Source organism: Eutrema salsugineum, unplaced genomic scaffold (assembly GCF_000478725.1).
Source record: "Eutrema salsugineum unplaced genomic scaffold, Eutsalg1_0 scaffold_19, whole genome shotgun sequence".
In the NCBI taxonomy this organism is placed as follows: Eukaryota; Viridiplantae; Streptophyta; class Magnoliopsida; order Brassicales; family Brassicaceae; genus Eutrema; species Eutrema salsugineum.
Window position 1 is genome coordinate 443,966 of NW_006256838.1, and position 26,693 is coordinate 470,658.

At 35.7% G+C, this 26,693-nt stretch overlaps 6 protein-coding genes across 14 annotated transcripts; 3 read left to right on the forward strand and 3 right to left on the reverse strand.

Annotated features, from left to right (window-relative positions):
- Nucleotides 1-320: 320 nt before the first annotated feature.
- Nucleotides 321-2,376, reverse strand: LOC18019836 (L-cysteine desulfhydrase). Of its 4 annotated transcripts, none has more exons than XM_024157210.1 (2): nucleotides 892-2,376; nucleotides 321-643 (listed from the first exon to the last, which is right to left on the reverse strand). In XM_024157210.1, the coding sequence occupies exon 1, from the start codon at nucleotides 2,250-2,252 to the stop codon at nucleotides 894-896; it is 1,359 nt and encodes a 452-aa protein (XP_024012978.1). In that variant the 5' UTR covers nucleotides 2,253-2,376; the 3' UTR covers nucleotides 321-643; nucleotides 892-893. The 4 variants fall into 4 exon arrangements, with proteins under 4 accessions (XP_024012978.1, XP_024012977.1, XP_006402406.1 ...); XM_024157209.1 differs by having other exon boundaries at nucleotides 321-647; XM_006402343.2 differs by having other exon boundaries at nucleotides 321-647; nucleotides 888-2,376.
- Nucleotides 2,377-2,913: 537 nt separating this feature from the next.
- LOC18019838 (proline--tRNA ligase, cytoplasmic) lies at nucleotides 2,914-6,606 on the forward strand. Of its 2 annotated transcripts, XM_006402344.2 has the most exons (12): nucleotides 2,914-3,020; nucleotides 3,357-3,510; nucleotides 4,039-4,128; nucleotides 4,243-4,359; nucleotides 4,442-4,629; nucleotides 4,786-4,852; nucleotides 4,982-5,104; nucleotides 5,191-5,343; nucleotides 5,426-5,710; nucleotides 5,871-6,089; nucleotides 6,192-6,285; nucleotides 6,397-6,461. In XM_006402344.2, exons 2-12 carry the CDS (start codon nucleotides 3,373-3,375, stop codon nucleotides 6,459-6,461), a joined length of 1,539 nt encoding a protein of 512 aa, XP_006402407.1. In that variant the 5' UTR covers nucleotides 2,914-3,020; nucleotides 3,357-3,372. The 2 variants fall into 2 exon arrangements, with proteins under 2 accessions (XP_006402407.1, XP_024012913.1); XM_024157145.1 differs by lacking the exon at nucleotides 2,914-3,020 and having other exon boundaries at nucleotides 3,373-3,510; nucleotides 6,397-6,606.
- A 1,830-nt stretch (nucleotides 6,607-8,436) lies between these two features.
- LOC18019840 (probable polygalacturonase) lies at nucleotides 8,437-11,437 on the forward strand. 3 transcript variants are annotated; one of them, XM_006402348.2, is made up of 8 exons: nucleotides 8,437-8,492; nucleotides 8,616-8,721; nucleotides 8,842-8,965; nucleotides 9,485-9,802; nucleotides 9,887-10,007; nucleotides 10,093-10,267; nucleotides 10,347-10,417; nucleotides 10,527-11,437. In XM_006402348.2, the coding sequence occupies exons 3-8, from the start codon at nucleotides 8,948-8,950 to the stop codon at nucleotides 11,237-11,239; spliced, it is 1,416 nt and encodes a 471-aa protein (XP_006402411.1). In that variant the 5' UTR covers nucleotides 8,437-8,492; nucleotides 8,616-8,721; nucleotides 8,842-8,947; the 3' UTR covers nucleotides 11,240-11,437. The 3 variants fall into 3 exon arrangements, with proteins under 3 accessions (XP_006402411.1, XP_006402409.1, XP_024012959.1); XM_006402346.2 differs by having other exon boundaries at nucleotides 8,443-8,721; XM_024157191.1 differs by having other exon boundaries at nucleotides 8,443-8,693.
- A 502-nt stretch (nucleotides 11,438-11,939) lies between these two features.
- LOC18019841 (auxin-responsive protein IAA30) lies at nucleotides 11,940-13,079 on the reverse strand. Its single transcript, XM_006402350.2, has 3 exons — nucleotides 12,691-13,079; nucleotides 12,218-12,314; nucleotides 11,940-12,102 (listed from the first exon to the last, which is right to left on the reverse strand). Exons 1-3 carry the CDS (start codon nucleotides 13,052-13,054, stop codon nucleotides 12,048-12,050), a joined length of 516 nt encoding a protein of 171 aa, XP_006402413.1. The 5' UTR covers nucleotides 13,055-13,079; the 3' UTR covers nucleotides 11,940-12,047.
- An 8,858-nt stretch (nucleotides 13,080-21,937) lies between these two features.
- LOC18019842 (transcription factor PIF6) lies at nucleotides 21,938-23,749 on the forward strand. 3 transcript variants are annotated; one of them, XM_024157156.1, is made up of 6 exons: nucleotides 21,938-22,021; nucleotides 22,112-22,568; nucleotides 22,672-22,779; nucleotides 22,858-22,923; nucleotides 23,037-23,102; nucleotides 23,189-23,749. In XM_024157156.1, the coding sequence occupies exons 1-6, from the start codon at nucleotides 21,990-21,992 to the stop codon at nucleotides 23,537-23,539; spliced, it is 1,080 nt and encodes a 359-aa protein (XP_024012924.1). In that variant the 5' UTR covers nucleotides 21,938-21,989; the 3' UTR covers nucleotides 23,540-23,749. The 3 variants fall into 3 exon arrangements, with proteins under 3 accessions (XP_024012924.1, XP_024012925.1, XP_006402414.2); XM_024157157.1 differs by lacking the exon at nucleotides 21,938-22,021 and having other exon boundaries at nucleotides 22,037-22,568; nucleotides 23,189-23,333; nucleotides 23,474-23,749; XM_006402351.2 differs by lacking the exon at nucleotides 21,938-22,021 and having other exon boundaries at nucleotides 22,040-22,568.
- A 95-nt stretch (nucleotides 23,750-23,844) lies between these two features.
- On the reverse strand, nucleotides 23,845-26,377 carry LOC18019843 (charged multivesicular body protein 7). Its single transcript, XM_024157133.1, has 8 exons — nucleotides 26,070-26,377; nucleotides 25,930-25,989; nucleotides 25,653-25,820; nucleotides 25,328-25,510; nucleotides 24,923-25,053; nucleotides 24,599-24,767; nucleotides 24,364-24,493; nucleotides 23,845-24,263 (listed from the first exon to the last, which is right to left on the reverse strand). Exons 1-8 carry the CDS (start codon nucleotides 26,259-26,261, stop codon nucleotides 24,025-24,027), a joined length of 1,272 nt encoding a protein of 423 aa, XP_024012901.1. The 5' UTR covers nucleotides 26,262-26,377; the 3' UTR covers nucleotides 23,845-24,024.
- Nucleotides 26,378-26,693: the final 316 nt, after the last annotated feature.

Genomic DNA, 26,693 nt, shown 5'->3' on the forward strand with positions numbered 1-26,693 from the left:
CTTCTTCGTAAACATCGTCTTTTTTTCAGAACTCAAACATCGTCTTTTTTTCACAGTGTTTTCCGAATGCAAAAAAAAAAGAATTCTAAACCCAAAAAAAAATTACAAAAAATAAAATTATGTTTCATCCAATCATATTGTGACACATCAGCGTCTCTTATAGTCTCTTAAATCTCTTACATGAAAAATGTCTCTCCTCTTAAAAAACATTTTATCTTTAATTTTAATATTTAATTAGCTTAAGAATCTTGAGAGAGACCTTGGAGGGGGTCTTATACTCCAACTACAGATGTTTATCAATCTGACGGTGAAATGTGGGATAAAAAGTCTTAAATAAGGATTTTTTTTCGTCGGAATGCATACAACACAAGATTTGAAAGCAGAATGTTTGATGAAGAAAAAGGGACATGATTTTATTTGCTTGATAAACAATACAAAGCCGTTAAACGTTAAAAATACACTAAAAAAACTCCTCAAGGTTAGCTTCTTCTTCCATTGCAAGTCGATCCTCCACCAAGGTCATCAATAAAGTTACCTCCGGAACTTTTCCCGGTGGCGCCTCTAACGCCTTATTGTTACAACGGAACCATCTGATGAACTATGGAAGAGTCCATATCAGGCTCTTGCGGTGGAATATATCAAACTATCTGCCACCAAACCAAAACATCCATGTTTAGAAGAGAGCATTACGCCTTTAATGGGTCTATTAGTTCAAACAAAATATCACCTAGAGCATGGAACAGGATCTTAAGTTATTTGCTTTTAACAGATCAAAAACAAAATGGTTTATCAGTAGTTATCATATGGTTTTGAGTTCCACCATTTTACAAGACCCAAGAGGCAAGAACGCTCATATGTCAACTCTAGATTGTAAATTTGAAGCATACCTACACTCAAGGAAGGTTTTGACAAGTCATCTGATGCTTGACTACCTCTGTTATTGCGTCTCTCAATCTCTCGTAATCTTCTGTTTTGTTATAAACTTGATGAGAAATCCGAACATACGCAGTGATTAGCCCACTATCTTTGTCTTTCACACCTTCCTCGCCATCCCTCAATCCAAGAAAATAAACTGGGACCTCGACCGAGTAATGCACCCGCAGATATGACCGCAACTTAGTAGCATCTTCATCGCTGTCAACACACAGTTTTGAAGGTAAACCGATCATAACCATCCCAACACACATCTCAGGAGGTGACCCAAGATTCGTTCCCCAAGCATTAGACAGCATTAACCCGATTCTAACAGCCTCTTCATGGTTCCGGTTCATTATCCCTTCGATCCCTCCCTCGAACCTGTTTACAAACTCCATCACAGATGGAACCACAAGCTGAGAACTGTAATCCCTTGTCCCAATCCAGGCACTCTCTATAGGCAAACCATTTCCAAACTCATGAGACACCACAGGGTGATGAACATCGGACCCGGAACTGCGTTTCTTGCAATAAAAAAACGCGATAGAAGGTGGACAAAAGAACCATTTATGCAGATTGCTCACATAGTAATCAGCTCCGATTTCTTTGACATCAACCTTAACACTACCAATGGCATGAGCTGCATCAACAAAAACCTGCTCCACGCCTTCTTCTCTGCAGATTTTAACCAACTCTCGTACCGGCATCAATACACACGGCATCGAAGTTATATGGTCAATGATAGCTAACCTAACCGTTCTACCATTCGCTCTACCTTTCTCTAATCCTTCTCTAAACGCCGAGATAATCTCTTCGTTCGAATTTACAGGGAAAGGTAACCTAACCTCGACAGTGGAGCCACCGACGCGCGAGACATAAGCCTGAATCGACTTCTTCACGCTCTGGAACGCACAGTGGAACATCACTACAGTGTCTTCCTTCCGATACTTCCCTTCCGAGAAACATCGCCCCACTTTCTGAAGAACAATAGCGGCAGCTGTGGTCGCGTTATCAACGAGCGAGACCTCGTCGACGTCATCGGCGTTGATTAGGTCACTAATCACGGTTCGAGAAGCGAGCAATCCACGACGGAGACTGTTGAAGTAGAACTCGTCGGGCTGACGGAGATACCGAAGCTGCCACTCACGCTGCGCCTCGAGAACGGAGCCGGGACAGCACCCGAAGCTGCCGTTGTTGATTCTGGCAACACCGGTCTGGTGGTGAGCGAACTCGGACCGGATATCTGACTCGGTCAAGAGCCCAGCCAGGCGTGGCTTCTTCGGGGCACGGTGATTGTGACTCGTCGAATCGCCGTTCCGCCGCTCGTCCGCCTCCATCGGAGTAAAAAAAACCTCCGCTAGGGTTCCTTGTCGAATTTTTGGGAATGGAGAAATTTTTGTGGGTCAAATCATTGGACTCACTGTTGGTACGTCATCGTCGATTTAGTGGTGCGGTAACACTTTTGCGCTTCCCGACAATTGAGAAATTTTGAAATTTAATGAAGAAAGATAATGTTACGCTTTTTTAACATGTGATCATTTGCACGGTGTTTCATTTAATTTAATCATATTCTATAAGTTTAATTAAATGTTAAGACCACAATTCAAAAATGGGGTTTATTGGGCCAATATTGTGGGCTAGTAATTGGTCGAGTTATATGACAATTCAAAAATGGGGTTTATTGGGCCAATGTTGTGGGCTAATAATTGGTCGAGTTATATGAAATGTGAGATTACTCACGATTAAATTAATTAAAGAGCTCTTCCATTACAATAAAAAAAGCTTTTCCATGACCTAACCATTAGTCAAGTTGCCAATAGATCGACTGTGAATATAATAAATCCATCTTCTCTCCATTACTATGGTAAATTAATGCATTTAGCGTTGACTAATTGACCAAAAGATGGGCCTGGCCCATGTATTCTGAGAATTAGCTACGAAATAGATCGCACCCTAACACGTGGGGACAATAATTGGAGTAATTTCAGTACCGAAGCTCGCTAAGTGAGTCAAAGGTTTACAAGTTGTAACGTTTTCCCTTGAATTCGCTCTCTTCTTATCTTTGCTGTGTTTGTCTCCGCCGTCTTCAGCTCACCGGCGAATTGGTGAGCGTCCTCTTCTCTTACTCTCAAAAAAAAATTTCTGGTTGCTCTTTGAATCGATTGAGATTTGGGTTCGATTCTCTTGGAATCTCGGGGAACCTTTTGTCTGAATGGTCTCTACGTAATTGTCGACACTCGCTTCGTTCGCCTTGGATGTTATCTTCAGTTCAATCTGTTTTATTTACTGCTTCTGTAGCTTTGAGTTTCAACGATTTTGTTGAGGAATAATTATAGTCTCAGTGGATTCGCAGATCGTGAAGTAGCTTTCGATTATTGCTTAGATGTTACTAATCCGTTAACTTGATGTTGATTCCTTTGTTTTGTGATTAATGCATTCAGAAAGAAAAGATTTAAAATGGCTGGTCCAAGTGGAAAGAAAGACAAGGCTGAGAAGGCTGGTCCCAGTGGAAAAAAGAAGAAGGAGGTCAAGAAGGAAACAGGTCTCGGACTCAGCGTTAAGAAAGATGAGAATTTCGGGGAGTGGTATTCTGAGGTTTGTTTCTTTCAAACTATTCTTATCTTTCCATAACTCCTTTCGCTTCTTGTTTTCTTTGTTTAGTTTATTTCAATTATTCTTCGTAAGATGTTTTTTGTTTAGGAACGTCTAGCTTACATGTCTTTCATGTTAGACTGTGTACACAAATGGCTTTAAATCAATGCAACTTGCCCTCTCTCTGAAAACGAGGTCGGAGAAAGCACTTATGCTTCTTCATAGACTTAAATTCGTGTTGTTTTACTTCTTCTCGGACTTATTCTTCCAAGAAGATGTGTCATCTTCATAAAAAAAAAGAAACATCTAGAATGATTAAGGTGTGATATTAGTTTTAAGAAAATCTTCTTATCTCTTGAAACTGTAGAAGTATTGTTGGGAAATAAATAATTTTCCGTATAGATTGGAGATGTGTATATCTAAACCGAAATCTTATCATTCTTATAACTCATTTTCTGATTTTTATATCGGGGTATTCTGAGGTTTGTGTTCCAAGCAGGTTTATGACATCTGCTTTTTATGTCTGTCTAGGTCTGTAAACACGAGATGATTGAATACTACGATATTTCTGGATGTTATATCCTTAGGCCATGGTCAATGGCCATTTGGGAGATCATGCAAGTGAGTATCCTCTTGTTCTATATTTTTTGCTTAAGGAAATCACATTATAGGAAGTGGAATCAAGAGTGGGAGATAAAAAGTTTCGGTCAATAATTTCCATGCTCCCTTTTCTAGAGTTTCTTTGATGCGGAAATCAAGAAAATGAAGGTCAAGAATTGCTATTTCCCATTGTTCGTATCTCCTGGTGTCTTGGAGAAGGAGAAGGATCACATCGAGGGATTCGCCCCAGAGGTATGTATATCGTAAATCTTAAGCCCTTGTCTTTTTTTGTAACAAAGAGACATCGTTTTAACAGGTTTGAATGTATGTTTAGGTTGCTTGGGTTACAAAGTCGGGTAAATCTGACTTGGAAGTCCCAATTGCTATCCGTCCAACTAGTGAGACGGTTATGTACCCGTACTTCAGCAAGTGGATAAGGGGGCACCGGGACTTGCCGTTGAAGCTGAACCAGTGGTGCAATGTGGTTAGATGGGAGTTCAGCAACCCTACTCCATTTATCCGGTATTCAATTGTCATCTACTTCTTTCTTTTCTGTTCATCTTTTTTAATGCTTTTTTTCTTGTGTTAGTCATTGTTTCCCAGTAAATGTTGGGCTTGGTGTGGACATAAATTTTTGCTTGCCATGATAACCTATTATCCTAACCAATCTAATTGCAGGAGCCGTGAATTCCTCTGGCAGGAAGGGCATACTGCTTTCGCCACGAAAGAAGAAGCAGATGAAGAGGTATGTGAACTTAAACTTTTGTATGTGATTCAGTCTCTCCCTTTTTTTTGCTGCAAACAAGGGTAATATTTAGCACCCTAACATCATTTACGAGAGTTCCTTTCATTGTACTGCTGCTACTGTTCTCAGGTCCTTCAAATATTGGAGCTTTACCGTCGCATATATGAAGAGTATCTCGCAGTCCCAGTTGTGAAAGGTATGAAGAGTGAAAATGAGAAGTTTGCTGGGGGACTTTACACTACAAGTGTAGAGGTACGTAATCTTTCTGTTTTGTTTCAGAGACATAATCCTTTTTCTTGTGGATGTACTCTTAGTGAATTACAACTCTGATTTTAAAGGCTTTCATTCCAAACACTGGTCGTGGTGTACAAGGTGCAACCTCTCATTGTTTAGGACAAAATTTTGCAAAGATGTTTGAGATCAACTATGAGAATGAGAAAGGAGAGACAGCAATGGTGTGGCAGAATTCTTGGGCCTACAGTACCAGGACGGTAAATGCTTGGAAGTACTAAAAGATTATTTTTTTCTCTGTGTTCTATAACTGTTAACTTTTCAATTTCAAACTTTGTATAGATTGGAGTGATGATTATGACTCATGGAGATGACAAAGGCCTGATACTCCCTCCTAAAGTCGCATCCGTGCAAGTTGTTGTGATCCCTGTGCCCTACAAAGATGCCAATACCCAAGGAATCTTTGATGCTTGTACTGCTACTGTCTCTACCTTGTGTGAAGCCGGTATCCGTGCGGAAGAAGATCTAAGGGACAACTACTCTCCTGGATGGAAGTATTCAAACTGGGAAATGAAGGGTGTTCCATTGAGAATTGAGATTGGGCCCAGAGATCTGGAAAATGATCAGGTCAGTCTTGCTTTGTCCGTTGAATATGTCCTTTATTTCTTTGACATATTGTGATGTAGTGCCTGGTTTATACTGAGAAGACGGTGATTTTTGTTTTGAATATGTAAATTTGTAATGTGGCTAAAGGGATTTCATGTTGTTTTGTTTTGCACCGCCATAGGTCAGAACTGTAAGACGGGACAATGGAGTTAAGGAAGATATCCCAAGAGGTAGCTTAGGCAAACACGTTCAGGAACTGCTTGAGAAGATCCAGCAAAACATGTATGAAGTAGCGAAGCAAAAGAGGGAGGCATGTGTTGAAGAAATTAAGACTTGGGATGAGTTTATAGAAGCTCTCAACAAAAAGAAACTCATATTAGCTCCCTGGTGCGATGAAGAGGTGTGTTAATAATACCAAAAGTCCTCCTTATTCCAAATTTTTGTAAAAAATCAACTGTGAGTGAATGCAATTATAATCACCTTAAAATTAAATTCTTTGTAGGAAGTGGAGAGGGATGTTAAGGCACGTACTAAAGGTGAAACTGGAGCAGCTAAAACCCTTTGTTCTCCATTTGAACAGCCAGAACTCCCTGAAGGTCAGAAACTCGGAACCTTTAAATTTCTCTTGAGAAACTCTGCTCATAAACTTCGTTGCCCTTCGTTGTTGTTGTCATTAGTTAAGCATATGTGGTCTTGTGTTTGTACAGGCACTCTCTGCTTTGCTTCAGGAAAGCCTGCGAAGAAATGGACCTATTGGGGCAGGAGTTACTAAAAGTGTTCATCATCTTTTGGTTCAATTCATGAAATTTACTTTTGTCTTGTGCTTTGATTTGATATTTTGACCAAATTTGAGTTTTTTATTTAAAACTGTGATTACACTATGGACGATAAACATATGTTTCGAAGGTTCAAACGAACTGTTGGTGTTGGAAAAAGAAAAAGAAAACAGACGATCAATTTAACAATTAGAAATAGCTTCGAGTCCCTAAAATAAATTGGGATAAACTGATAGTTGTGACTTTCAATCATCAAGGCTTAATATTTTAACTGTCGATATGATTCCCTGCGAACTGTCAAAAAAGTAGCTCAGATCACATTCTTAAAAATAAATTGAAAGCCAAAGATTTGGAGGCTCATTTCTTCTTCTTCGTCTTCTTCTTCGTCTTCTTCTTCGCCTACAGAAAACTTGTAACGCCGGAACAATCTTGCTTCCGCAGCTACAGAAACTTCCCGACCAATCAAAGCTTCCAAGTCTTGCTTTACAATTAGGACACATTAACTTCCCTTCCGACACATCATTTTCCACTGCGTTCATCCAACTCATCGGCTCTACGAATACAGAAGTACACTGCTGCTGCTCGCCACCAGGATTAGGAGTTACTAAGCTCATGACATTTCCTTCTTCTTATGTCTCTCTATTCAGACTCGGTTTTGGTTTTTAATTAGACTTCTGTTCGGTTTTGGTTTGGTTTGATTTTGATGCATATTCTGAGGTAGAATGAGACTTGAAATATGCTAAGCTTTTGGCTTTCTCTTGTTGTGTGAAGTGTGATATTCAATTATTCACCATAAAAGCTCTGTTTTTGAAGAAAATCTGATGACTGATAAAAAGAAAAAAAAAAAGAATGCGTAAGTTGGCTACTTAACCTGATAATCCGGTCCATGATGGTATGTTTGCTGATTTCTTAAAGGGATAATTAAGTATAGTAATTATGGGTGTTGTATTGTTTTAATATAGACAACAACAAGTCTCATTACTCTGTCTGTCTTATTAATTCTCTCTAATTGAGTAGTATAAGTTTTTTTTTTTTGGAACTTACGGAATAGTTTATGATTTAAATACAATAGTTTATTCTTCCTAGCTCTCATCCATTGGTGACCAATTGACCATCACACTAGTAGAGAAATATTTCGAAAAATTCTTAATAATTCCACAAAAACCTTTGAACATTTTAACAGTACCACCAGGTCTCAACATCGAGACGATATTATTAGTATTTATTTACGAAATTAAAATCATTTAAGCATAGTTGAAGGTTTGCTATGCAAATCGAAAAATATTGTGCTTTTTCGTAGAAGTTAAGTCATAGTCCAATACAGTATTTCAAATGGCATTTTAAAAAGAAATGTTGGCACTTTAAAATCCTCTTTTCTTTAATTGTTTCTCATGTGCGTCGAAGCGCGTCTCAGTTTTACTTACTACGATCTCATGTGCGTCGAAGCGCGTCTCAGTTTTACTTACTACGATTTCTTACATTTCTTTTAACCACAGTAAAAATATTGAAAAGCTGTTAATTTGGGTAGAAAACGAAACTATAGTTTACCTGAAAAACGTGGTAAATCGAATAATAGTACTAGCCTACTAGGGTAATTAGATTAGCGCAGTCAATTCTGGGTTCGTTAAGAGATCCTCACCACGTGTCACGTGATCCATCATCTTCTTCTTCTCTACAAACGTCACCGTTTCGTGTCATGATAACTAACTGATTAACCAACCCATAAAGATGTAAAAACTACAGATCTTTTCCAACAACAAAAAAAAACATTTTTTTTCTAGAGAATCTATCAATCTTCGATGTAGAAATTCAGGTCAATTTCTTTTATAAAAAAATATTCTTTGAGTTCGGATCACATGAAATACGCTGATTCGAAAAAAGAAAAAAAAGGAAAAAAACAGAAATCGATTCTCCTTAAGTGTTCATTTACAGACTGGTCTCACTCACTCTCTCTGTCTTTCTTTCTTTCTTTCTGGCTTTCTCTCTGTGACCCTCTTTGTCTCTTTCTAACAGAACATCAAAATAAGGTATCACTAGACATCTTAGATTTCATCGAATGTTGTTCATCTTCTTCTTCTTTAATTTTGCTTTAAAAGTCCTTAATTAGATGTTATCCCCTTTGCTGGGTTTCGCCATTTTCGTACGGGAAGGAGGTAATTTGGTGATGGCAAAGGGTACGGAGAAGGTAGAAGATGGACCTACTGCTTGAATTTTGGCGGGCAAAAACGGTCGCTTTCAATGATTTTTTTGTCCAGTGTGGGTTCCCCAGTTTCCTCTCACCACTGACCCATCTAATCAATCTTTGCAACTTGCTGCAATCAAAGCCTCATGAGAGAGAGAAATTGATTTCAAAGATCTGTTTTTTTTTTTTAACAGTCTGTGAGAGAGAGAGAGAGAGAAAGGAGTTGAAGCCAAAGAAACTCAGATTGCTGTCAGGATTTAGGTTTCTGGAGCTCAAGGAGATCACAGATCTTTTATTCATATGAAGAGATCTTTCCTTGTAAGTTTTAACAATCTCCTCTTTCTCTTCTTTTCTTTGGACATAACTCAGTCAAATTCCTATGCCCTGTCTCTCAAATCTTGTCTTTGAGATCTGACATCTGGTTAAATTATTTTGAGAATTTTCACTAGATTACTGTTCAATATTTCATCTTTCCTCCTGATTTGATGTTTCCTAAATTGATTTGATGCTAGCTTATAGACGTTGGAATGTGGCACTCTCCTAACTGCGTCTCCATTGTTCATTAGTTATTGAGACACTTATGAATATCATATATAGTATAGAGGATCACAATGTTCAACAAAAGGTGGAGAATTTTTTCTTCGAAATCATACTGTTCAAATATTTCATCTCTCTTCCTGATTTGCACTTTGTTAAGTTTTAGAGGTGAAATGTGTCTCTCACCTAACTCTCCCTCCATTGTTCATGTGTAATCAGAGTTTTTTAAAAAGATTGAGAGACTTGAGAAATGTTGGTTTTGCTTTTGACAAAAAAAAGAAAGAACTGTTGGTTTTGCAGCTCCTGTATGTGCTCCTAGTACAGGCATTATATGGAGCTTGGTGTTGTGTTGGAGGAAGCCTGCATTGTGAATATTCCAATTCAGCGAGTCTTCACAGGCCACACAGCGTATCGATTACAGAGTTTGGAGCTGTTGGAGATGGCGTCACTTTAAACACTAAAGCCTTTCAGAATGCTTTGTTCTACCTCAATTCTTTCTCTGATAAAGGTGGTGCCAAGCTTTTTGTTCCCGCTGGTCAGTGGCTAACCGGGAGTTTCGACCTTATCAGTCACCTAACGTTATGGCTAGACAAGGGTGCAACGATTCTCGGGTCAACGGTAAAGTCTCTACCTTTTTTTTTGAATCTTCACAAGCATACAATTTTGTTATCGTAAAATGTGATCGCTTTATTGATTTCTCAGAGCTCGGAGAATTGGCCTGTGGTTGATCCATTACCATCATATGGACGAGGAAGAGAATTGCCAGGTAGAAGGCATAGGAGTCTTATATATGGTCAGAATCTCACAGATGTAGTCATAACAGGTAATAATATAGCAAATTTATATGGATGATTCGTTTTCTAACAGATGATGTTAATTATAGCCGTCTGATGATACTGTAATTATAGGCGAAAACGGGACAATTGATGGTCAAGGAAGTATATGGTGGGATTGGTTTAGAAATGGAGAGCTAAACTATACAAGACCTCATCTTGTTGAGCTCATGAACTCTACTGGTCTGGTCATCTCCAACCTCACATTCTTGAATTCGCCATTTTGGAACATCCATCCTGTTTATTGCAGGTCAGTCGTCTAGCTAATTTTATTTAAGCTAAAGTTTCCCTCTTGTGTACTGATATGGAGTTTTTTTTGTCTAAAACAGAGATGTTGTTGTAAAGAATCTCACAATCTTGGCTCCTCTTGAATCTCCAAATACAGACGGAGTTGATCCAGGTGGGTTTCATTGCCACATTTGGTCAAAAATATCATTTTTTTTTATATATATATATATATATATATAATTCCCTTATTATCTTTAAGAATTTGTTTTGTCTGATTGCAGACTCATCAACGAATGTTTGCATAGAGGATTGTTACATAGTAACCGGAGATGATTTGGTATCGATAAAAAGCGGATGGGATGAGTACGGAATATCGTACGCAAGACCGAGCTCCAAGATCAAGATCAATCGGTTGAGTGGTCAAACTAGTTCGAGCTCAGGAATAGCCATCGGAAGCGAAATGTCAGGAGGTGTGTCTGAGATCTATATCAAAGATTTACATTTATTCAATTCCAACACTGGAATCAGAATCAAGACTTCTCCTGGAAGAGGAGGGTATGTCAGAAACGTTCACATATCGAACGTGAAGCTCGATAATGTGCAGAAAGGGATTAGATTCACCGGTACGTATGGTGAACATCCTGACGAAAAGTTTGATCCTATAGCACTTCCGGTTATCGAGAAAATCACCATTGAGAATGTTAATGGCGAAGATATAGGTGTTGCGGGTCTTCTTGAAGGTATAGAAGGAGATGTGTTTAAGAATATATGTTTCCTTAATGTTACTCTTACAGTGAAGAAGAATTCCAAGAGATCTCCGTGGAAATGCTCGAATGTTAGAGGCTATTCACAGTGGGTTTCGCCGGAAATTGCTTGTGATTCTTTTAAAGAGAGCATCTTCCCGGAGCATAGCTCTGATTGTTTTGGGTTATCAGAGAATAAACTGGAGGAATCAAGCGGTTTTAGTAAATCACCATGGTTGCTTTCTTGGTAAGTTACTGAAGTTTTGAAGATGCAAGGGCAAACACAGTTTGCTTGATTGTGAAGAAACCTCTTTTAAGTTTCCTTCCAATTTTCCTCTGAGGTTTCGTTTTTCAAGAGTGGTGCTTTTTGTTCTTTCTTTCTTTCTTTTTGCTGTTGTTCTTGTAAATTTTGTGCAGTGAGGAAAATAATCAGAGTGGCTTAAGAGGTTTTTTTTCGTTTTTTGTTTTTTGTTTTTTTTGAATGGGCTTTTTCATGCTCAGCAGGACAAGTGTAGTATCCCTGACAAAGTCATTTGAAATTGAATTTTTGTTTTGTTGGCATTCATTTTTTTCCTAATCACAAAACTCCAACTTGTTTAATTTAAAAAAAAAAAAAAAACTCAAATTTACTCGAGAAAATGAAAACCGAATTCGTACTAACCAGAGGGAAAAAAAAAAAAAAAAGAAAAAAGAAAGAAAGTGCAACTCAAGAAACTGAACTGAATAAACTTTTGTTAATAATGAAAATTAAATTTGATTAAATCCGATTATCAATATTGTACCAATTCGAATCAAATTAGTTTTGGTATTTTTTGGCTAATTTTTTCTAAAACTAAAATAACTATAAAAAAAAAAACATAAACTTTCTTAAGAAGGGTTTGAACCTTTTTCCTTCGTTACAAGTTACAACCGAATAATATAACGTAATAAACTAGAAACAAAAATTTTGAATAAATCTCCGACAAGTGATTTACATCATGACAAAACTACTCCCACTGTATTGGTCAATAATCCTAGTAGATTCCATCTTTGCTTCTTTTAAAGAAAACAAAAAAATCATCAGTAGTGATAAGCTCTTGAAATCTTCAGTCTTCTCACGCTAGACAAGAACATCCTATAAAGTAGTAATCAATTTAAGCCCCATTAGATTTCGACATCATTATGCCATTAATAAAGATTGACAAGTGTTTAATTAAATATTAATGAAAATAAATACGAAAAGTACTTACTCCCAAGGAACATCTCCAACCATCATCCAGTCACCTTCCTTGTCTGCGTACGTTAGCACATGACTCTTCTCACTACACATGTCTTCTTCTTCAGCCCCTGTTTCATTTTCCACTATTATAACCCATTCACAGTCTCACTCTTCACTCAATAAATCATCATATTTCATGATGTCAAAAAAAAAATCATAATATTTCATATAAGAATCTTTCTTGATGAAGATAGTAGAAAGAGTTATGGGTCTACATGCAAAGATCATGTAATAACTGTATAGATGGAATTTCAAAAGAGCTAACAAAACATAAATACGAATCTCTTTTAACGAAATTATAATGGTAAACCCTTCTACAAAATTAAATAAACTATAAAATGAGTTTTGATCTACATGCAAAGATGAAATATCTATATATATATATATATATATATATATTAATATATATATATATATATGTGTGTATATTGTATAGATACTTACAAAGGATTGAGGCGTTGAACATGTAATCGAGAGTTGTGATTAAATCATGGTAACCACTAAGAGACAAAAGATCGATCTTTCTTCCAATAGGAACTCCTTCCATGTTCACCTTCACGTAGAAGCTTCCGAGACTATTACACTCGTTTTGATCTTCTTCTTCCATGATCATTTCTTGATCAGCCGCAACGACTCCATATTCATTATTTTCTCCACCGTTGTAATATTGTCCCGAAGATGATCCGAAGCTGAGTCCGAGCCTCAGGTCCGTGCTTAGGTTCCGTGTATTACTCGAAGAGACACCGAATGGGTTGCTTTTGCAGCTGCTTTCTATCGATGAAGACGATGAGCTTCTCCCTCTTCCCATTTTTTTTACTATTTCACTCTCTCTCTCTGTCTCTCTCTCTCTGATTTTATCTAAACAGGTGATTAATGATTTGAACGTGTGTGTGTATATATATATAGAAGAGGATTTTTATTAATATATTGTTCGACGAGGAAGAAGAAGAATTGATAGATATGGTCTTGGTGATATTTTGTTTTTTTTTTTTAATAAATAGAAATGGAGATGGTGGAATGATGAGACAGTGTGGTTAAAGATGTTGTTGATGTAGCAGACAAATCCACGTGTCATGCAGACAGTTGGTCAAAGTGTTGGTTTTGACTTTCTGCTCGGATTTTTTTGCTGAGTGTGTTCTAATTAAATTTGTATTATTTCAGAGTAAATACTCGACTCGTAGTACTCTTCGTTTAGCAAAAATATATTTTCGGATTTCTTCTTATATATATTATTTAGTGTTGGAATTTTAGGTATTTACAGTTGCTTAAGAGCATCCGCAACCCGAGTATTTACTCAGGTCTCTAGCAATTTTTTAATTAAAAAATATAAGTAGAAAAGAAAATTTGCTAGAGACGTTTCTTTAATGGATATATAGAGACGTTTTTTCCTTACTTTTAATATTAAAAAAATTGGGAAGAGATCAAAGACTGTATTTGCATTGCGGATGCTCTAAAAAAACAACGGAATTTTTTTTCCTCTCTCTTCTCTCATTTCCATCTATCAGACCAATTAATATCGGATGATCTTTCCGGTTTCATCCGGATTTTAATACTTCCGACTTGTTCATATTCTAGTCGGATTAATAATGATTCCGCTTGACGGATTTTGTTTTCTTCTGCTTTCAAATCTCCTTTTGCTGATTTAGATCGATTCTTCAATTTTGTAAAGAAAGTTCGCTAATCCTTAGTGGAGCGAAACCTCTTTTCAATTTGAATGATTATGATGGGTTTTATGAGATTATGCAATTGGTTTTTTGATTGCAGATTTCTTTCCTCTTCTACAGATTCAGGTCCGGTGATGAAGGTAACAACTTCTTCTCCAAAATTTAGTATCATCTTCTCTCGATTGGGAGCTTTCTCCCCAGAATCCCTAATGAAGTGCCTTGTAAAGACAAAGGGAATTAGTCTTGAGGTAGTGATGATCGGTGGTGTTTTTATGGAGGCAAGAAGAATTATAAACAACTTGGATTCTGTTGTAGAAGAGTTTGCATGATGATTCTTATCAGGAGGATTAGATCTGATAGAATTTCTCAACCTCAGAGGTTTGCTTTCATCGGATCTCAGGTTTTCCGGCGAAGCTCTGTATCATCGAAGCTGTCGGCGGCATCTTCTCACCGTCAACCTACTCTTCATCCAAAACTGACACGTGTGACACACGTGTTTTTACTTTAGCAAGCGTTATCCCCTTTGTAATGGGTTATATTTGAGTTTGAAATTGTACCGGTTTTAGGCTTTGAATCATCATGTAATTTGCCTTTGAATTTTAATATGATGGACGAAAAAAAAAAAGTATCTACAGTTGACTAATATGTGGAGCAGATATAAATGAATAAGATACACAGTCCTTTTATTTATTTAGATTCATACATATCTTTTATTCATTAGTGGTTAATTCTGTATTGCATTCATTTTAGCACACACACACAAAAAAAATATTACATCAGAAAATATAGGTAATGTTTTCTTTACAGCCGTCAGCTTTAGCAAGAAAGAGAACTTAATTGAAATACAAGTTCAGCAACCTTTAACCTTTAAGCCGATTGAAAACAAATCGATGAAATCTAAAGGATTATAGCACTCCTTTAAGCGCTTGTTAAACTGGCATGGTTTCATATTACTTAAAACATAAAAAAAAATGTTAGGCCTAGATTTAAGGAGTTAGATGAACGTAGACAAGAAATACATCTTCTAACCGGATGGGAACATTATTTCTTGGAAAAATATTAGAACACAATTTTCGCAAAAACAAAAAATAGAACACAACTACATTTATTTATCTTTTAACCATAGTTTACTTAATATTTCCGTCCTAATTAAATCAAGTTCAGTGCATGAAATTCTCGTGACGCGCATTGATGCATTCGTGGGTTCGACAAACACCATTCTTTCCATAATTAATGGTTTTTTATAACCGCGAGATACTTATTTAACAACATGTTTTTCTTAGCATAAAAAAATAGTCTAAATGTTTGTTTAATGAAATATCAGTTGGCAAACCACGTCTCATTTACGTCACTAACCTCTCTAATAATGTTTTTTTTTTGTAGTATGACAAAGATAGAATTGTCATCGTGGACTCCATCGTATCCAAGCATGACAAGAGTTTGAGCTTCCCATGATTCTAATCCACGTCGCTTTGAGTTACACTCCTCAATTTCTTTGATTGTTACTTTATCTTAACATAAAGCATATGGTCAAGTCCAACCAAAATATATATATATATATATATCAATATTAAAACCACCCCTTTTTTGTAACAATAGAAGTGAATCTATTGATGATAATCTCATACAAATTAAATATATATCAAAAATTGATTTCCAATGGACTTTACCGTAGGTTTTTAGTTCACGTATTATTTCAGCTACCGTAAATTTCACGTGATGATTACAAATTTTATACGTAAACCAAAACATGTCAAAATAGTCCTTTTTCGTGTTCTGAATCGTCACTTTGAAACTATTCATTCTGATACGCCAGCCAAAGATCTCAATTTTAACTTTTGATGTAATGTTAATTTTTGATGTAATGTTTTGATTTGAGTATATATGACTGTATAAACATATATAGGCTATGAATGGTAACGGCGGTGCGGAATTTTTTCTATTTTTAATAAAAAGATGAATAGTAGAAGTGCGGTTTTAGTTTTGTGAAGAAAAAATGAAATTTGTATGGAATAGTAATTACACTAGGTTTTTGAAGCGGTTCTGTTTTCATGTGTGGTTTTCTATATTATAACTGAATTTTTTTATAAATATTAATATACTAACTATATTTATAAAAATTATGTTAAAATTTTAGGAATAACAAAAACTTTAAAAATTATAGAAAAAATTATGAAATTAATTAAATGGATAATACAGTTTTTTAAAAAAAAAAAATGTTTAGACCATTTCTAATTTATAGTTTTACTAATATTTTTAATATATTTGTTTCTAAAATATCTATTATATTGCATATATGTTGCTTTTCACTAATTAAATAGTATTTTATACCACTTATTTTGTATTAAATACACAAATAGTTTTTTTGTACGTATTGCGGTTGAATTTCTCTCGCACATACCACAGTTAAATTTCTCTTGCATATACCGCAATTGAATTCTCCCGTACGTACTGCAGTTAAACCGTACCGCACTTTAAAATCGCTTTTCCCGCACAACCAAATACGCTGTTACCATTCGGACTCATAGTCTTCTCGATTGATTACCAAATTGCGGTCACCGTAAAATTGCAAGTTCCTTTGGTTCTATACGTTACATGTAATAATTAGAAGCAAAGAAAGAAAAATATTATATAGAAAAAAAAAAGAAAAAAAATATATAAAGGAGAGAAGAGAGGCAAGGGAGGCATGATGAGTAATGAATGCGTAACCTTAAAGAGAGGAGCTAATGAAAGATGCTTCTCCTATGGACTTACGGACTTAAGGAGACGTCACAATTCTCCTCACACTTGAAAACATATTTTTGCAAGCACGAGAAAATGCAGACACAATGCCCCTAAATTAAACACCATCGACAACAACATTTTCACATTCCCCACGTCACGTGCCTTTTTCCACGTGTCTCTTCACTTTGTCGCCTCCGCTTCTACAATTTCTCTTTATTCACTCCTTAGCTTCTTCATGTCCCATCCAAGATGATTACTTACTACCAAAACTCCTTGTTATCTTTTTATAATTCGAGGATTTTTTACAGAAAATTTGACTGTCTCCAAATTTATTTCACCATTACACCAAACCATTCTACACATGTATGTCTTTCAGTACCTATGTACAACTTGTTTATTCGAATATATGGCCTTTTCTTTCAAAGAATCTGGCCTTAGCTCAAATTTTAGCATTATTATTTGTTATTTAATTTGTATAGAAATTAAGTCTTTTTAAAAAAAAAAAAAAAATCATTACATCAAATTTGATATGAAACGATCCTGGCTCTATATAATAAATGTCGTTATTAATACACCAAAATTAAGAAGACACAGGTAGTTAATACAAGTATTTTGAGTCCTGAACATTCAAAACAATGTCTTTATCATGCTAACCGACATTAATTGCGATGATACCGTTTGGGTTTGAAGAAGCAAATAGATTTTGGACAGAACAAAAAAAAATTTAGCTCGAATCAAAAGAAACTCTAAACATGTTGTAGAGAGAGAGAAGAAAACAAGGGGAAAAGATAAAGAAGAGATATGTTCCCCACCATCCCTACCATTACCATCACCATTCCTCACTTTTTTTCTTTCTTCTTCAAACTTTTCTCTACACCATTTTCTGTCCCCTTTATTTTTTATTTTTTAAATTCTATATCTTTTACTCTTCTTTTTTTTTTTTGAACATTTTCGTACGCTTTTTTCCCCCTAGAAAACCAATATGTTGCATGTATTTGGTCAGTACTTTTCTTTGGATCTGATACAATGTATGAACATTCCCAAAACGAATGAAACAAAAATCAGAAAGAGCAATCGAAATATCAAATATATCTATAGAAGAAAGTTGTTATCAAATTTAAGCAAATTAAATCATATTTATAAAACTAAGAAAACTATATAAGAAAATGTATAATCGGGATTTATAGAACAAACTTTAACAAAAAAAAATAGAATGATTTATAGACCAAAGTTTTTTCCAATAGATAACAACAAATATATACTAATTTCATAAGAAATTAGTGACTCTCAGATTTCAAGGCACTCATAGTTTTTTAGTTTCAAGATTTAATGATAATGTCTGGTCCTTTTATAAATCATTAAGTTGTAAGAGAATTTTCCACTCACTTTTTGAAAAAAAAAACATTTTACTTTATATTTATCGCAAATATTATGATAACTCGACTTTACTGCAATGTGTTCGCTTGTCAGTAAAATCATGGGGTGGCTTCAAATTAGGATGATTGCATGTCTCGTGACTCTTTGTAGCCTCTCTTGCTGGCCAACTCATTTCATTGTCCTCGTTTTTGCTTCTTTTTTTTGTCACAAAGTTGACCATAGCATACCATGCAAGACCAATTATTACATGAATAAATATACGTATGGAAAGAGTTTTTTGTTACCACTACTCTATATTCTCTATCTAGTTTTAGGTTCGAAGCAATATTTATCAAACCGTCTTTCTAATTCGTTAAGCAAACTCTTATCTAGTCAAAACCATACAATTCTGTGACTTATTTTAATAGCATCTGCAATACAAAAACTGAATTTTAGTCTCTTATTCAAAATTTTAATATTAAAAATAGATAAAAACAATTAAACTTGAACATATAACACAAAAGACGTATATTATCATTCTTAATTACCATACGTCTTTTGCCAAAAATTGATGCAAATTCAATTTTTTATTCCAAATATTTAGAAGAAACGTCTCTGAAAACGCGCGTTGCGGATGGTCTAATCGATCAGTAAATGTAGATATACTTAATTAGTGTTATAATTCGTATAACGATTGATGAATGACTTAAAAGCTACTCCGTCTGGCCGTCTTTTCTTTACTGTAAATGGTGTTTTATGATTCTATGATAAGGAAATATTACGTTTGCTCTTGTTTTAAAATTGTTTTAAAATTTCTTTCCCCGTTTTTACTTTACAGTGAAGATTTCTACTCTTTACCATGCTATATAAATAATACTACATATATACATATCACATATATTAAAGAAGATATGAAAATAAACAAAGTAATGTGCCGAAACAATTTTTCTTTTTTTTTGTCAATGTGCCGAAACAATTAAAATTTGTTAGTCTTACATTTATTTAATTGATATATACTAAAACTTACAGTTCTAATCTTTTTAGGCCTAAATTTCTTTCCTCGGTTTTAGTTTACAGTAGTGAAGATTTCCACTCTTACCATGATAAATAAATAATACTATATATATATATGTGATATATATATATCACATGTTTTAAAGAAGATATGAAAATAAACAAAGTAATGTGCCGAAACATTTTTTTTTTTGTCAATGTGCAGAACCAATTAAAATTTGTTAGTCTTGCATTTATTTAATTGATAGATACCAAAAATTACGGTCCTAAACTGTTTAGGCCTAAAAATATGTAAATAGTTTATACCAATAACCTTGTCTTTATGGTTCAGGTTCAAGCAACAAAAACTCAACTTTCGCCCTTAAGTTTTTGTTTAACTGTAGGTCAATCTTCCACGATGAAAGTTTTATATCTTATTTGGTTAATGAATCTTCATGGAAGACTCTGTTTATAAAAGTTGTGTCAATTTATCACAATGAACGATTTCAAAAATGTTAAATTTCGATTACAAGAGTCATAGTTCCTAAACCCTACGAAAGTTTACGATGACTTATAGTGCCTCTAAGCCCAACTAAAGTTGTTTACGATCACTTTATTGGTTCTAAAGAAAAAGAAGAAAAGGCATATCGATTTCCCCTTAAAAACCGAATGAAAACATGTTTTCTTTAATCAGAATTCAAAGTTTACAAAACAGAGGAAGATTTAGATTCGGTCTGTAAAGTAATCTAAATTAAGGAGGGCGGCAATCTAGTGAGTAATGTTCCTTTTTCATATATTTTTATAATTAAGTTTGTTGAAGCTTAATACATTAATGAATATGAATGCATGAAACTCGATAAAGCAAAGATACGGGGTGTGTGCGTGCGTGTTAATATTGAGGTTTTACGTGCGTGCCTTTTTATGGAACTATTGATACTATATTTTATTTCAGTTATTATATGGATTTTAGATTACGCACTAACCCCGTAATTGATTTTGGGTTTTTTTCGTGTTAATAATTCCCAAATCTTAAAGCATGATAAAAGAAAAGATATGTGTGGCTGCGTGACAACATTATGTTCCCCTTTAGTCTGGACTCTCTTTATGACGTCATTTCCCTTCCAAATGACATTTAATTTGCATCTCTCGATTCATCTTGCATATAACTTATTGCATATTGTATAATTTTAGTTATTTTTCGTATTGCTTTACCTTTACTAGAAGAGAAACAAACGTATAGTAAAGCCGATAGCACACTCGACCGGTTCCCAAGCCAGTTAAGGGCCCAATGATCCAATTATCTTTTCATCTAACTGTTTGTTAATAATATAACAAAAATAAAGTCGTTAAGAAGAAGAAGAGCATTTTAACCAACGGTAATCAATATTGCTTAAAACCTATCAAATCTTATAGATTAATATTTTTCCTTACCTATCAAATTTCTTCTTCTTCACCATGATTGTATGAAAACTGGTCACACCATAAGAACGAATATTAAAATAAGAAGCTTCCAGATTTCTCATGAACGAGCCAAAAATAAGTAGCTCACTCTCCTTTCTCGATCCAACATAATGGAAAACCCTAATTTGTACCAGTATGATTTGATCTATATACGCCTAGACCGATTAGATTGGGAAACTGATTACGAAATTTGGTATTTTTGGGATTTTTTTTTGTTGACATTTTACATTCTAATTGATCTTAACGTTTGTTTTCTGGTTTTGCAAGATGAGATATTCGCGAACTAGGGAAACTAAGGAATGAACATTATTCTTGGAATCCTAAGTAATTATTATGTATATTTGTAGGCAAAAAAAAGTGTACATTTGGGAAATTAAACTGAAAACTGTACATAGAACTGCAAATATGCAATTGGAAAAGTGTGTCTGTATATTGGATAATAAAAATGCAATAATAATTTGTTATAGCAAAAAAAAAAGAGAAAAATTATGTTAAGTCAAGATGACGTTATACAGTAAAATCTCTATAAATTAATAATGTTAGAACTATAATATTCTATCAAGTTATTAATTTATCGATATAAAAATTAGTTTAAAAAACTAATTTAAAATTTAAGAAATGTATTAATTTATTGATGTATTAATTTATCGAATATTAATTTATAAAAGTTATACTGTACAAGAAGGTTGGCAAAATGTAATATGAAAATATCGAAAGCTATAAATGAAAATAAACAAGAGAATTGCAGGAGTGATTATTCATTGGTATGGAGGACAAATGGCTAAAAACAGTGCAAAAGGGAACAAAAAAACACAAAGGGACTATGAATCACGTGGCTTTCACGTGAACTTCACGCCCTTCTTTTTTTTCCTTCTTCCACTTTTTCCTTTTGAGGAGAATGCTGCCAAAACTTCGCGTGGGCCCCTTTAATATTTAAGGGTGGGCCCAGCCCCATTCTCCATTGTCCTTATACCGGCTCTGTGAAGGTTCTTCCCACAATCACGTGGGCTTTTTGGCCCGTTCTTTCTCTCTCTCTCTCTCTCTCTTTTCTTTTTGTCGTTTACATTTTCACTTCCTTGAATTATCATGTTCTATAAATTTGTGGGAGATAACGAAAACTGAGGAAATATATTTTTGTTGGTTTCATTGATGTTTACAAAAGATATTTGTCTATGTTGTAGCCATCTTACACTCTGAGTGATGTATTTACACTTTTTTTTTAACTCATATGGTATCTGGTTGTATTTTATCATTTCGTTTTTGGAAACGACGTATGTATATTGAATAATCTTTTTCCTTTTTAATATAAACTAAGAGATGCTAAGATTCGACTTAGTACGACTGTACTGAGAGATTAATTGCACCTGAGAACAACTATAAATAAAGAAATAGTAGTTGAAGTAAGTAATAATAATAATAACGAAGGGAAAAAAATAAACAATAGCAATATTATAAGAGCTAAAAGACACTTGATCAACAAAAGAAAGATAGCTTTCACTCACTCTTCGAAGAAAAGCCTTTTTGGATCATTTCAACAAGACAAAGATGACTTCTCCATCATCAACCTTCAGACCAAATTAAGTTCTTGATTCATATTAATCTACACACACACATATATATATGTGTATATAGATGATGTTCTTACCAAGCGATGATTATTGTTGCAGGTTAACCGATAAAGAGTATTTGGAGCTTGTGTTTGAGAATGGGCAGATTCTTGCTAAGAGCCAAAGATCCAACGGTTTTTCTCAGCAGAATCAACGTACAAAAACGATCATGGATTTGTACGAGGCTGAGTATAACGAGGATTTCAAGAAGAGTATCCATGATGGTGGTTTCATCAAGAATCTTGGGGAGACGCAGGTTGTTCCAGAACATCAAGTTGTTGCTGCATATGAAACAAACATGTTGGAAAGCAATAATAAACATGTTGATGAATCAACTTTGATTCAGACTTTGAAAGCTTCTTCATCGAAAAGGATTGTGGTTGATCATGAGAACCCACAAATTATCGAGTTTATACCTCCCGATGAGCAATCTGTGGTAGCTGAAAGGTCGGTCTACTCGGCCTTTGACTCCACAGATTTCACTGAGGACAGTGGAGGATCGTCGTATCTAAGCAGTGTAAGAGGATTGATTGGTTCACAGACTTTGTTGCTTTGATTTTTATCTTTTAAATTCTTGTCTGAAAAAAGCCTTCATTTTTTTTTTTGTCTCAACGACGCAGAGTCTAGATGATGAGTCTGATGGTGGAAGACTACGAGTTCCTGAAAAAACAGGAAAAGCTTCGGTCAAGAGAAGACGAAGCAAAGAGCTTTATAATTCACCTGAAAGAGTAAGTTATCTCATTAAACTTACAAAGCAAAAGAGTGTTAATCTGAATCTGATACATTCACCTCGTATCCCAAAACAGAAGGAAAGAAACGATATCAACAAGAAAATGCGTACTTTGCAGGATCTACTACCTAATTCTCACAAGGTTTGTCCATAAAGAACCAACTTTTTTTGAACTATTTCAAAAAGAGAGAGATAGATCATTCTCTGGAGAAGATACCATTACTTACATTAACCTAAATACTCAACTACTCATAGGATGACAACGAATCATTGTTGGATGAAGCAATCAATTATATGACGACCCTTCAACTTCAAGTTCAGGTATTAATGTATTATACTTGCAACATGTTCTCACAAATTCAGTCTAAAGATTCATGTTTTAAACTGTATTAAACCTTGGGTGGCAGATGATAACGATGGGTAACAGATTTGCTACACCAGCAATGAGTTTGCCTTTGGGGTCACATTACTCTCAGATGGGTCTAGCAACAGGTATGCCAATGAGCGTACCACAGTTTCTTCCCACGCCTTTTCTTGGGGCTGGCTTGCCAGGTATTAGTCATTCAGAAGATATGCTACGGTTTCTTAGCCATCCTGGACTAATGCCAATCCAAAACTCTGCACTTTTCACTCCAATGGAAAACTGCCTCCCTCAATCTGTCCCGCCATCGTGTGCTGCTTTCCCTAACCAGATACCAAATCTAGATGATGCAAGAACAGTTGGAGGATTTCTCTCTGGTAAAAAAAAAAAAATCTGAAAAACCGTGAGCAGATGAAATAGACAGTGGTGATAGTTACCTGCTGATTTACTGGAGCCATTTCAAGTGGAATCATACAGGTCCAAAAGAGCACTACAACATCAGAACAAATTAATAAGAAAGGATCTGTTTAAGTTTATCTTTTGTAGTGCTTGCTTTTCTAGTTCATGTAACATAAAGGAGAAGAGCTAATAATAATCTCGAGTTTTAGTTTCCGTCTGATGACAAATACGACGAGTTTGACAAATTTGTCGATTACCTACCACTACCGGAATGATCGAAATCATAATTTGACTTTCCGCTCTGTTTATGGAACAAGCTCGTGAGTTTTTATACACAATACGTAGAGTGAAGCTTTTTGTTCCCAACAAGATGCATAGCTTACAAATACAATAAGACTTGCTTTACCCGGTTTAATTATATATGACACTGATTGTACAAAAACAAGAGAAGAGATCGCACCACAATGAAGATGCATTGTGCTACTATGCTGCTTCAAGAATCTTTTTTCCGCTATCTTTCATCCGAACTGGTTCAATAGCTTGCTCCTCCAATGGTTGTTTTGAATTGCCAACTTTAAGCTCTGAGAACATCTCAGTCAGTGCATCTGCAGTATCTGAAGTCGTTGGAATGACCTGGGAACTTTCGCTTTCAAGCTCCATCTCTAATTTCATGAGTTCTTCTTCCATAATTTCATCATCCATATCTGGATATGGATCTGATTCTGCCACATCAATAAATAGTCCAGGTAAACATAAAAGTTCATGGATTAATCGTGTATGTATGTTCAAATAACCAAAAGAAAAGAAAAAAACAACACTCACCAAGGGCTTTTTCGACTTCCTTTTGTGATTGAATAGTTTCCTCAATTTCTTCCAAATAGTCATGAACTTCATCTGCATTGATCTTGATGTCCTTCAGAACCCTAGCACCAGTTTTGATTGCTTCTGAGACCTGCCAAACACATAGAGATATTTTTCTAACTCCATATTTGATACAACTACAAAGGCCCAAACATGACAAGCTCGACCTATGGGGGTTCCTAATGTTTGGAAATACCATTTGCGTTGATTCGGAATCCGCTATAGTGTTCAACACTTCCTCTACTCTGTTCAGGAGCGACGTACATTTTTCTCTGCTCTCAGTCGTCAGCTTCAATTCCCTTGCATGCCTTAGAGCAACTTTCTTGTGTCCAGACTTGAGAGATGCCAACGCTGATTTCCTTGACCTACAAAAGGGAAAAACTCAAACGCTCTTAGTTCAATCTATTTAACCATCGAATGGAAAAATTAAAGCTAATTGAATTATATTTTCCAAGGCTATTGATTACTGTACGAGATAATTAAACCATTTCGATACAGATTCAGAATCAGAAGGTGTTACATTTCACAATGGTGGTCCATCACTTCAAGTCGATCTTGAAGCTTTTCTGTAGTCCTCAGCAAGTGCAGAATATCACAGTCTAAAGTTGAGATACTGGGAAGTGCTGCTTCTGAAAAGGACACTTTAACACCCTGCAAAGCACAAGTATGTTAGATTCAGATACTATGAATGGGTCTCGGTCTGAACCGAGTCTAACTTGTGAAAGTTGTCACATTGGCCTCTTTCGTTTTCTTTTCACTGGAATGTGTAATCAAGTAAGAAACATGAAAAAGTCAAGGAAGATATTTACATCCTTACAGACCAGATATATCTCGTGCACATTTAAAATCCATACATACTACCGAGTAACGACTATATCCCCATAAGATAATACAATAGCAGAGAAAAGACTGGATAAGAACTAACCTCTATCACTTCTCCCCGATTGATAGAGATTTTATGCGCTTTTCCACACCCTGACAAGTGACTCAAAACAACAGATGCCTCGTTCGAGCCGTCGCACAAGTTCCGGAACTTGTTCATCGTGACAACACAAGTAGAAGTCCAGTGTCCCTCAGATAACATTCTCACCACATCAGCCGCCTTCGCCTAGATACCACATCGACTTAACGTCTATCAGTATCAGCCACAGGCTTACTCAACAGACAGACAATTCTTTACCATGTATATGATCCGTGTATCTAAACAGAACAAGAAACCGATGGTAGAACGTGAGAAAAATCAGACGAACCTTCAAGAGTGGGACGATAACAAGTTTGTTTTCGAGAATCTCTCCAGGCTTCACTGAAGGCTGAACCATTAAATTCCTCACTCTCCTCAATAAACGAGATAAACGCCCACTACCCGGATCTTCGACTTCGCTAATCCGCACAACATCACCTTCATCATGCATCAATAACTGGAAACAGACAAAGATATTAAGAGCAAATCGTAATCAATCTCGTGAAAGAAAGAAAAAAACAGTATAAGAAGACAAATCCCTTTCACCACTAATTGCAGGAACTCACCAGTACATGATCAATGCATAAAGGCGTCATTCCTCCTCGATCAAACCACGCCTTCTTCACCTTTAGAAACAAGAGATAACGATATATAATCAGTCCTTTCTACTAATTTCCTCTAGAATCAAAGCGATTGATGACCAGACCTGGACAGGATCAATTATGAACACTCCCAACTGACGCGAAACCTTGAGGATCAAATCGCGCCAGAACTGAAATTTGGGTTCCCAATCGGATCTCTGCCCACTAAACGCCTTGAATCTGGCCTTCGCCACCACCTCATCGTCCCAATCCGGAACTTCCCTTCGTATGAACTCCTTCACAGAATCCGAATCCATTTCCTTCCCTCAGATGAAATTTTTGGGAAAAAAATCAACAAGGATGAGGAAGATGAGCTTCTACACTCGCAGACGTACATGAATTTCGACCGAATCCCGCGAATTTGAAAGACGATTTCCCGCCGCAGTAGTTTTATACGAAGATCGTCGGAGAGGAAGACAGGAGGTCCCAAAGAAGTCCTCAAATCGACATGTTCTGCCGTTTGAATTATACGCTTTAGCACTGTGTGACGTTTTTTCAATAGAATATTGGATCGGGACACAAATCCTTTTTAAAAATTAGGCCTGGCCCATTGGTGAGTGACAAAGCTTTGAGCCTTTGAATTTGAAACCGAGACTGATCAAAAGATCCAACGGCCAGCGTCGCTCGGATGTTTTACCAACAAATCCACCATCAAACAATCACTCTAAAATTCCTCTTCTAATAAATCT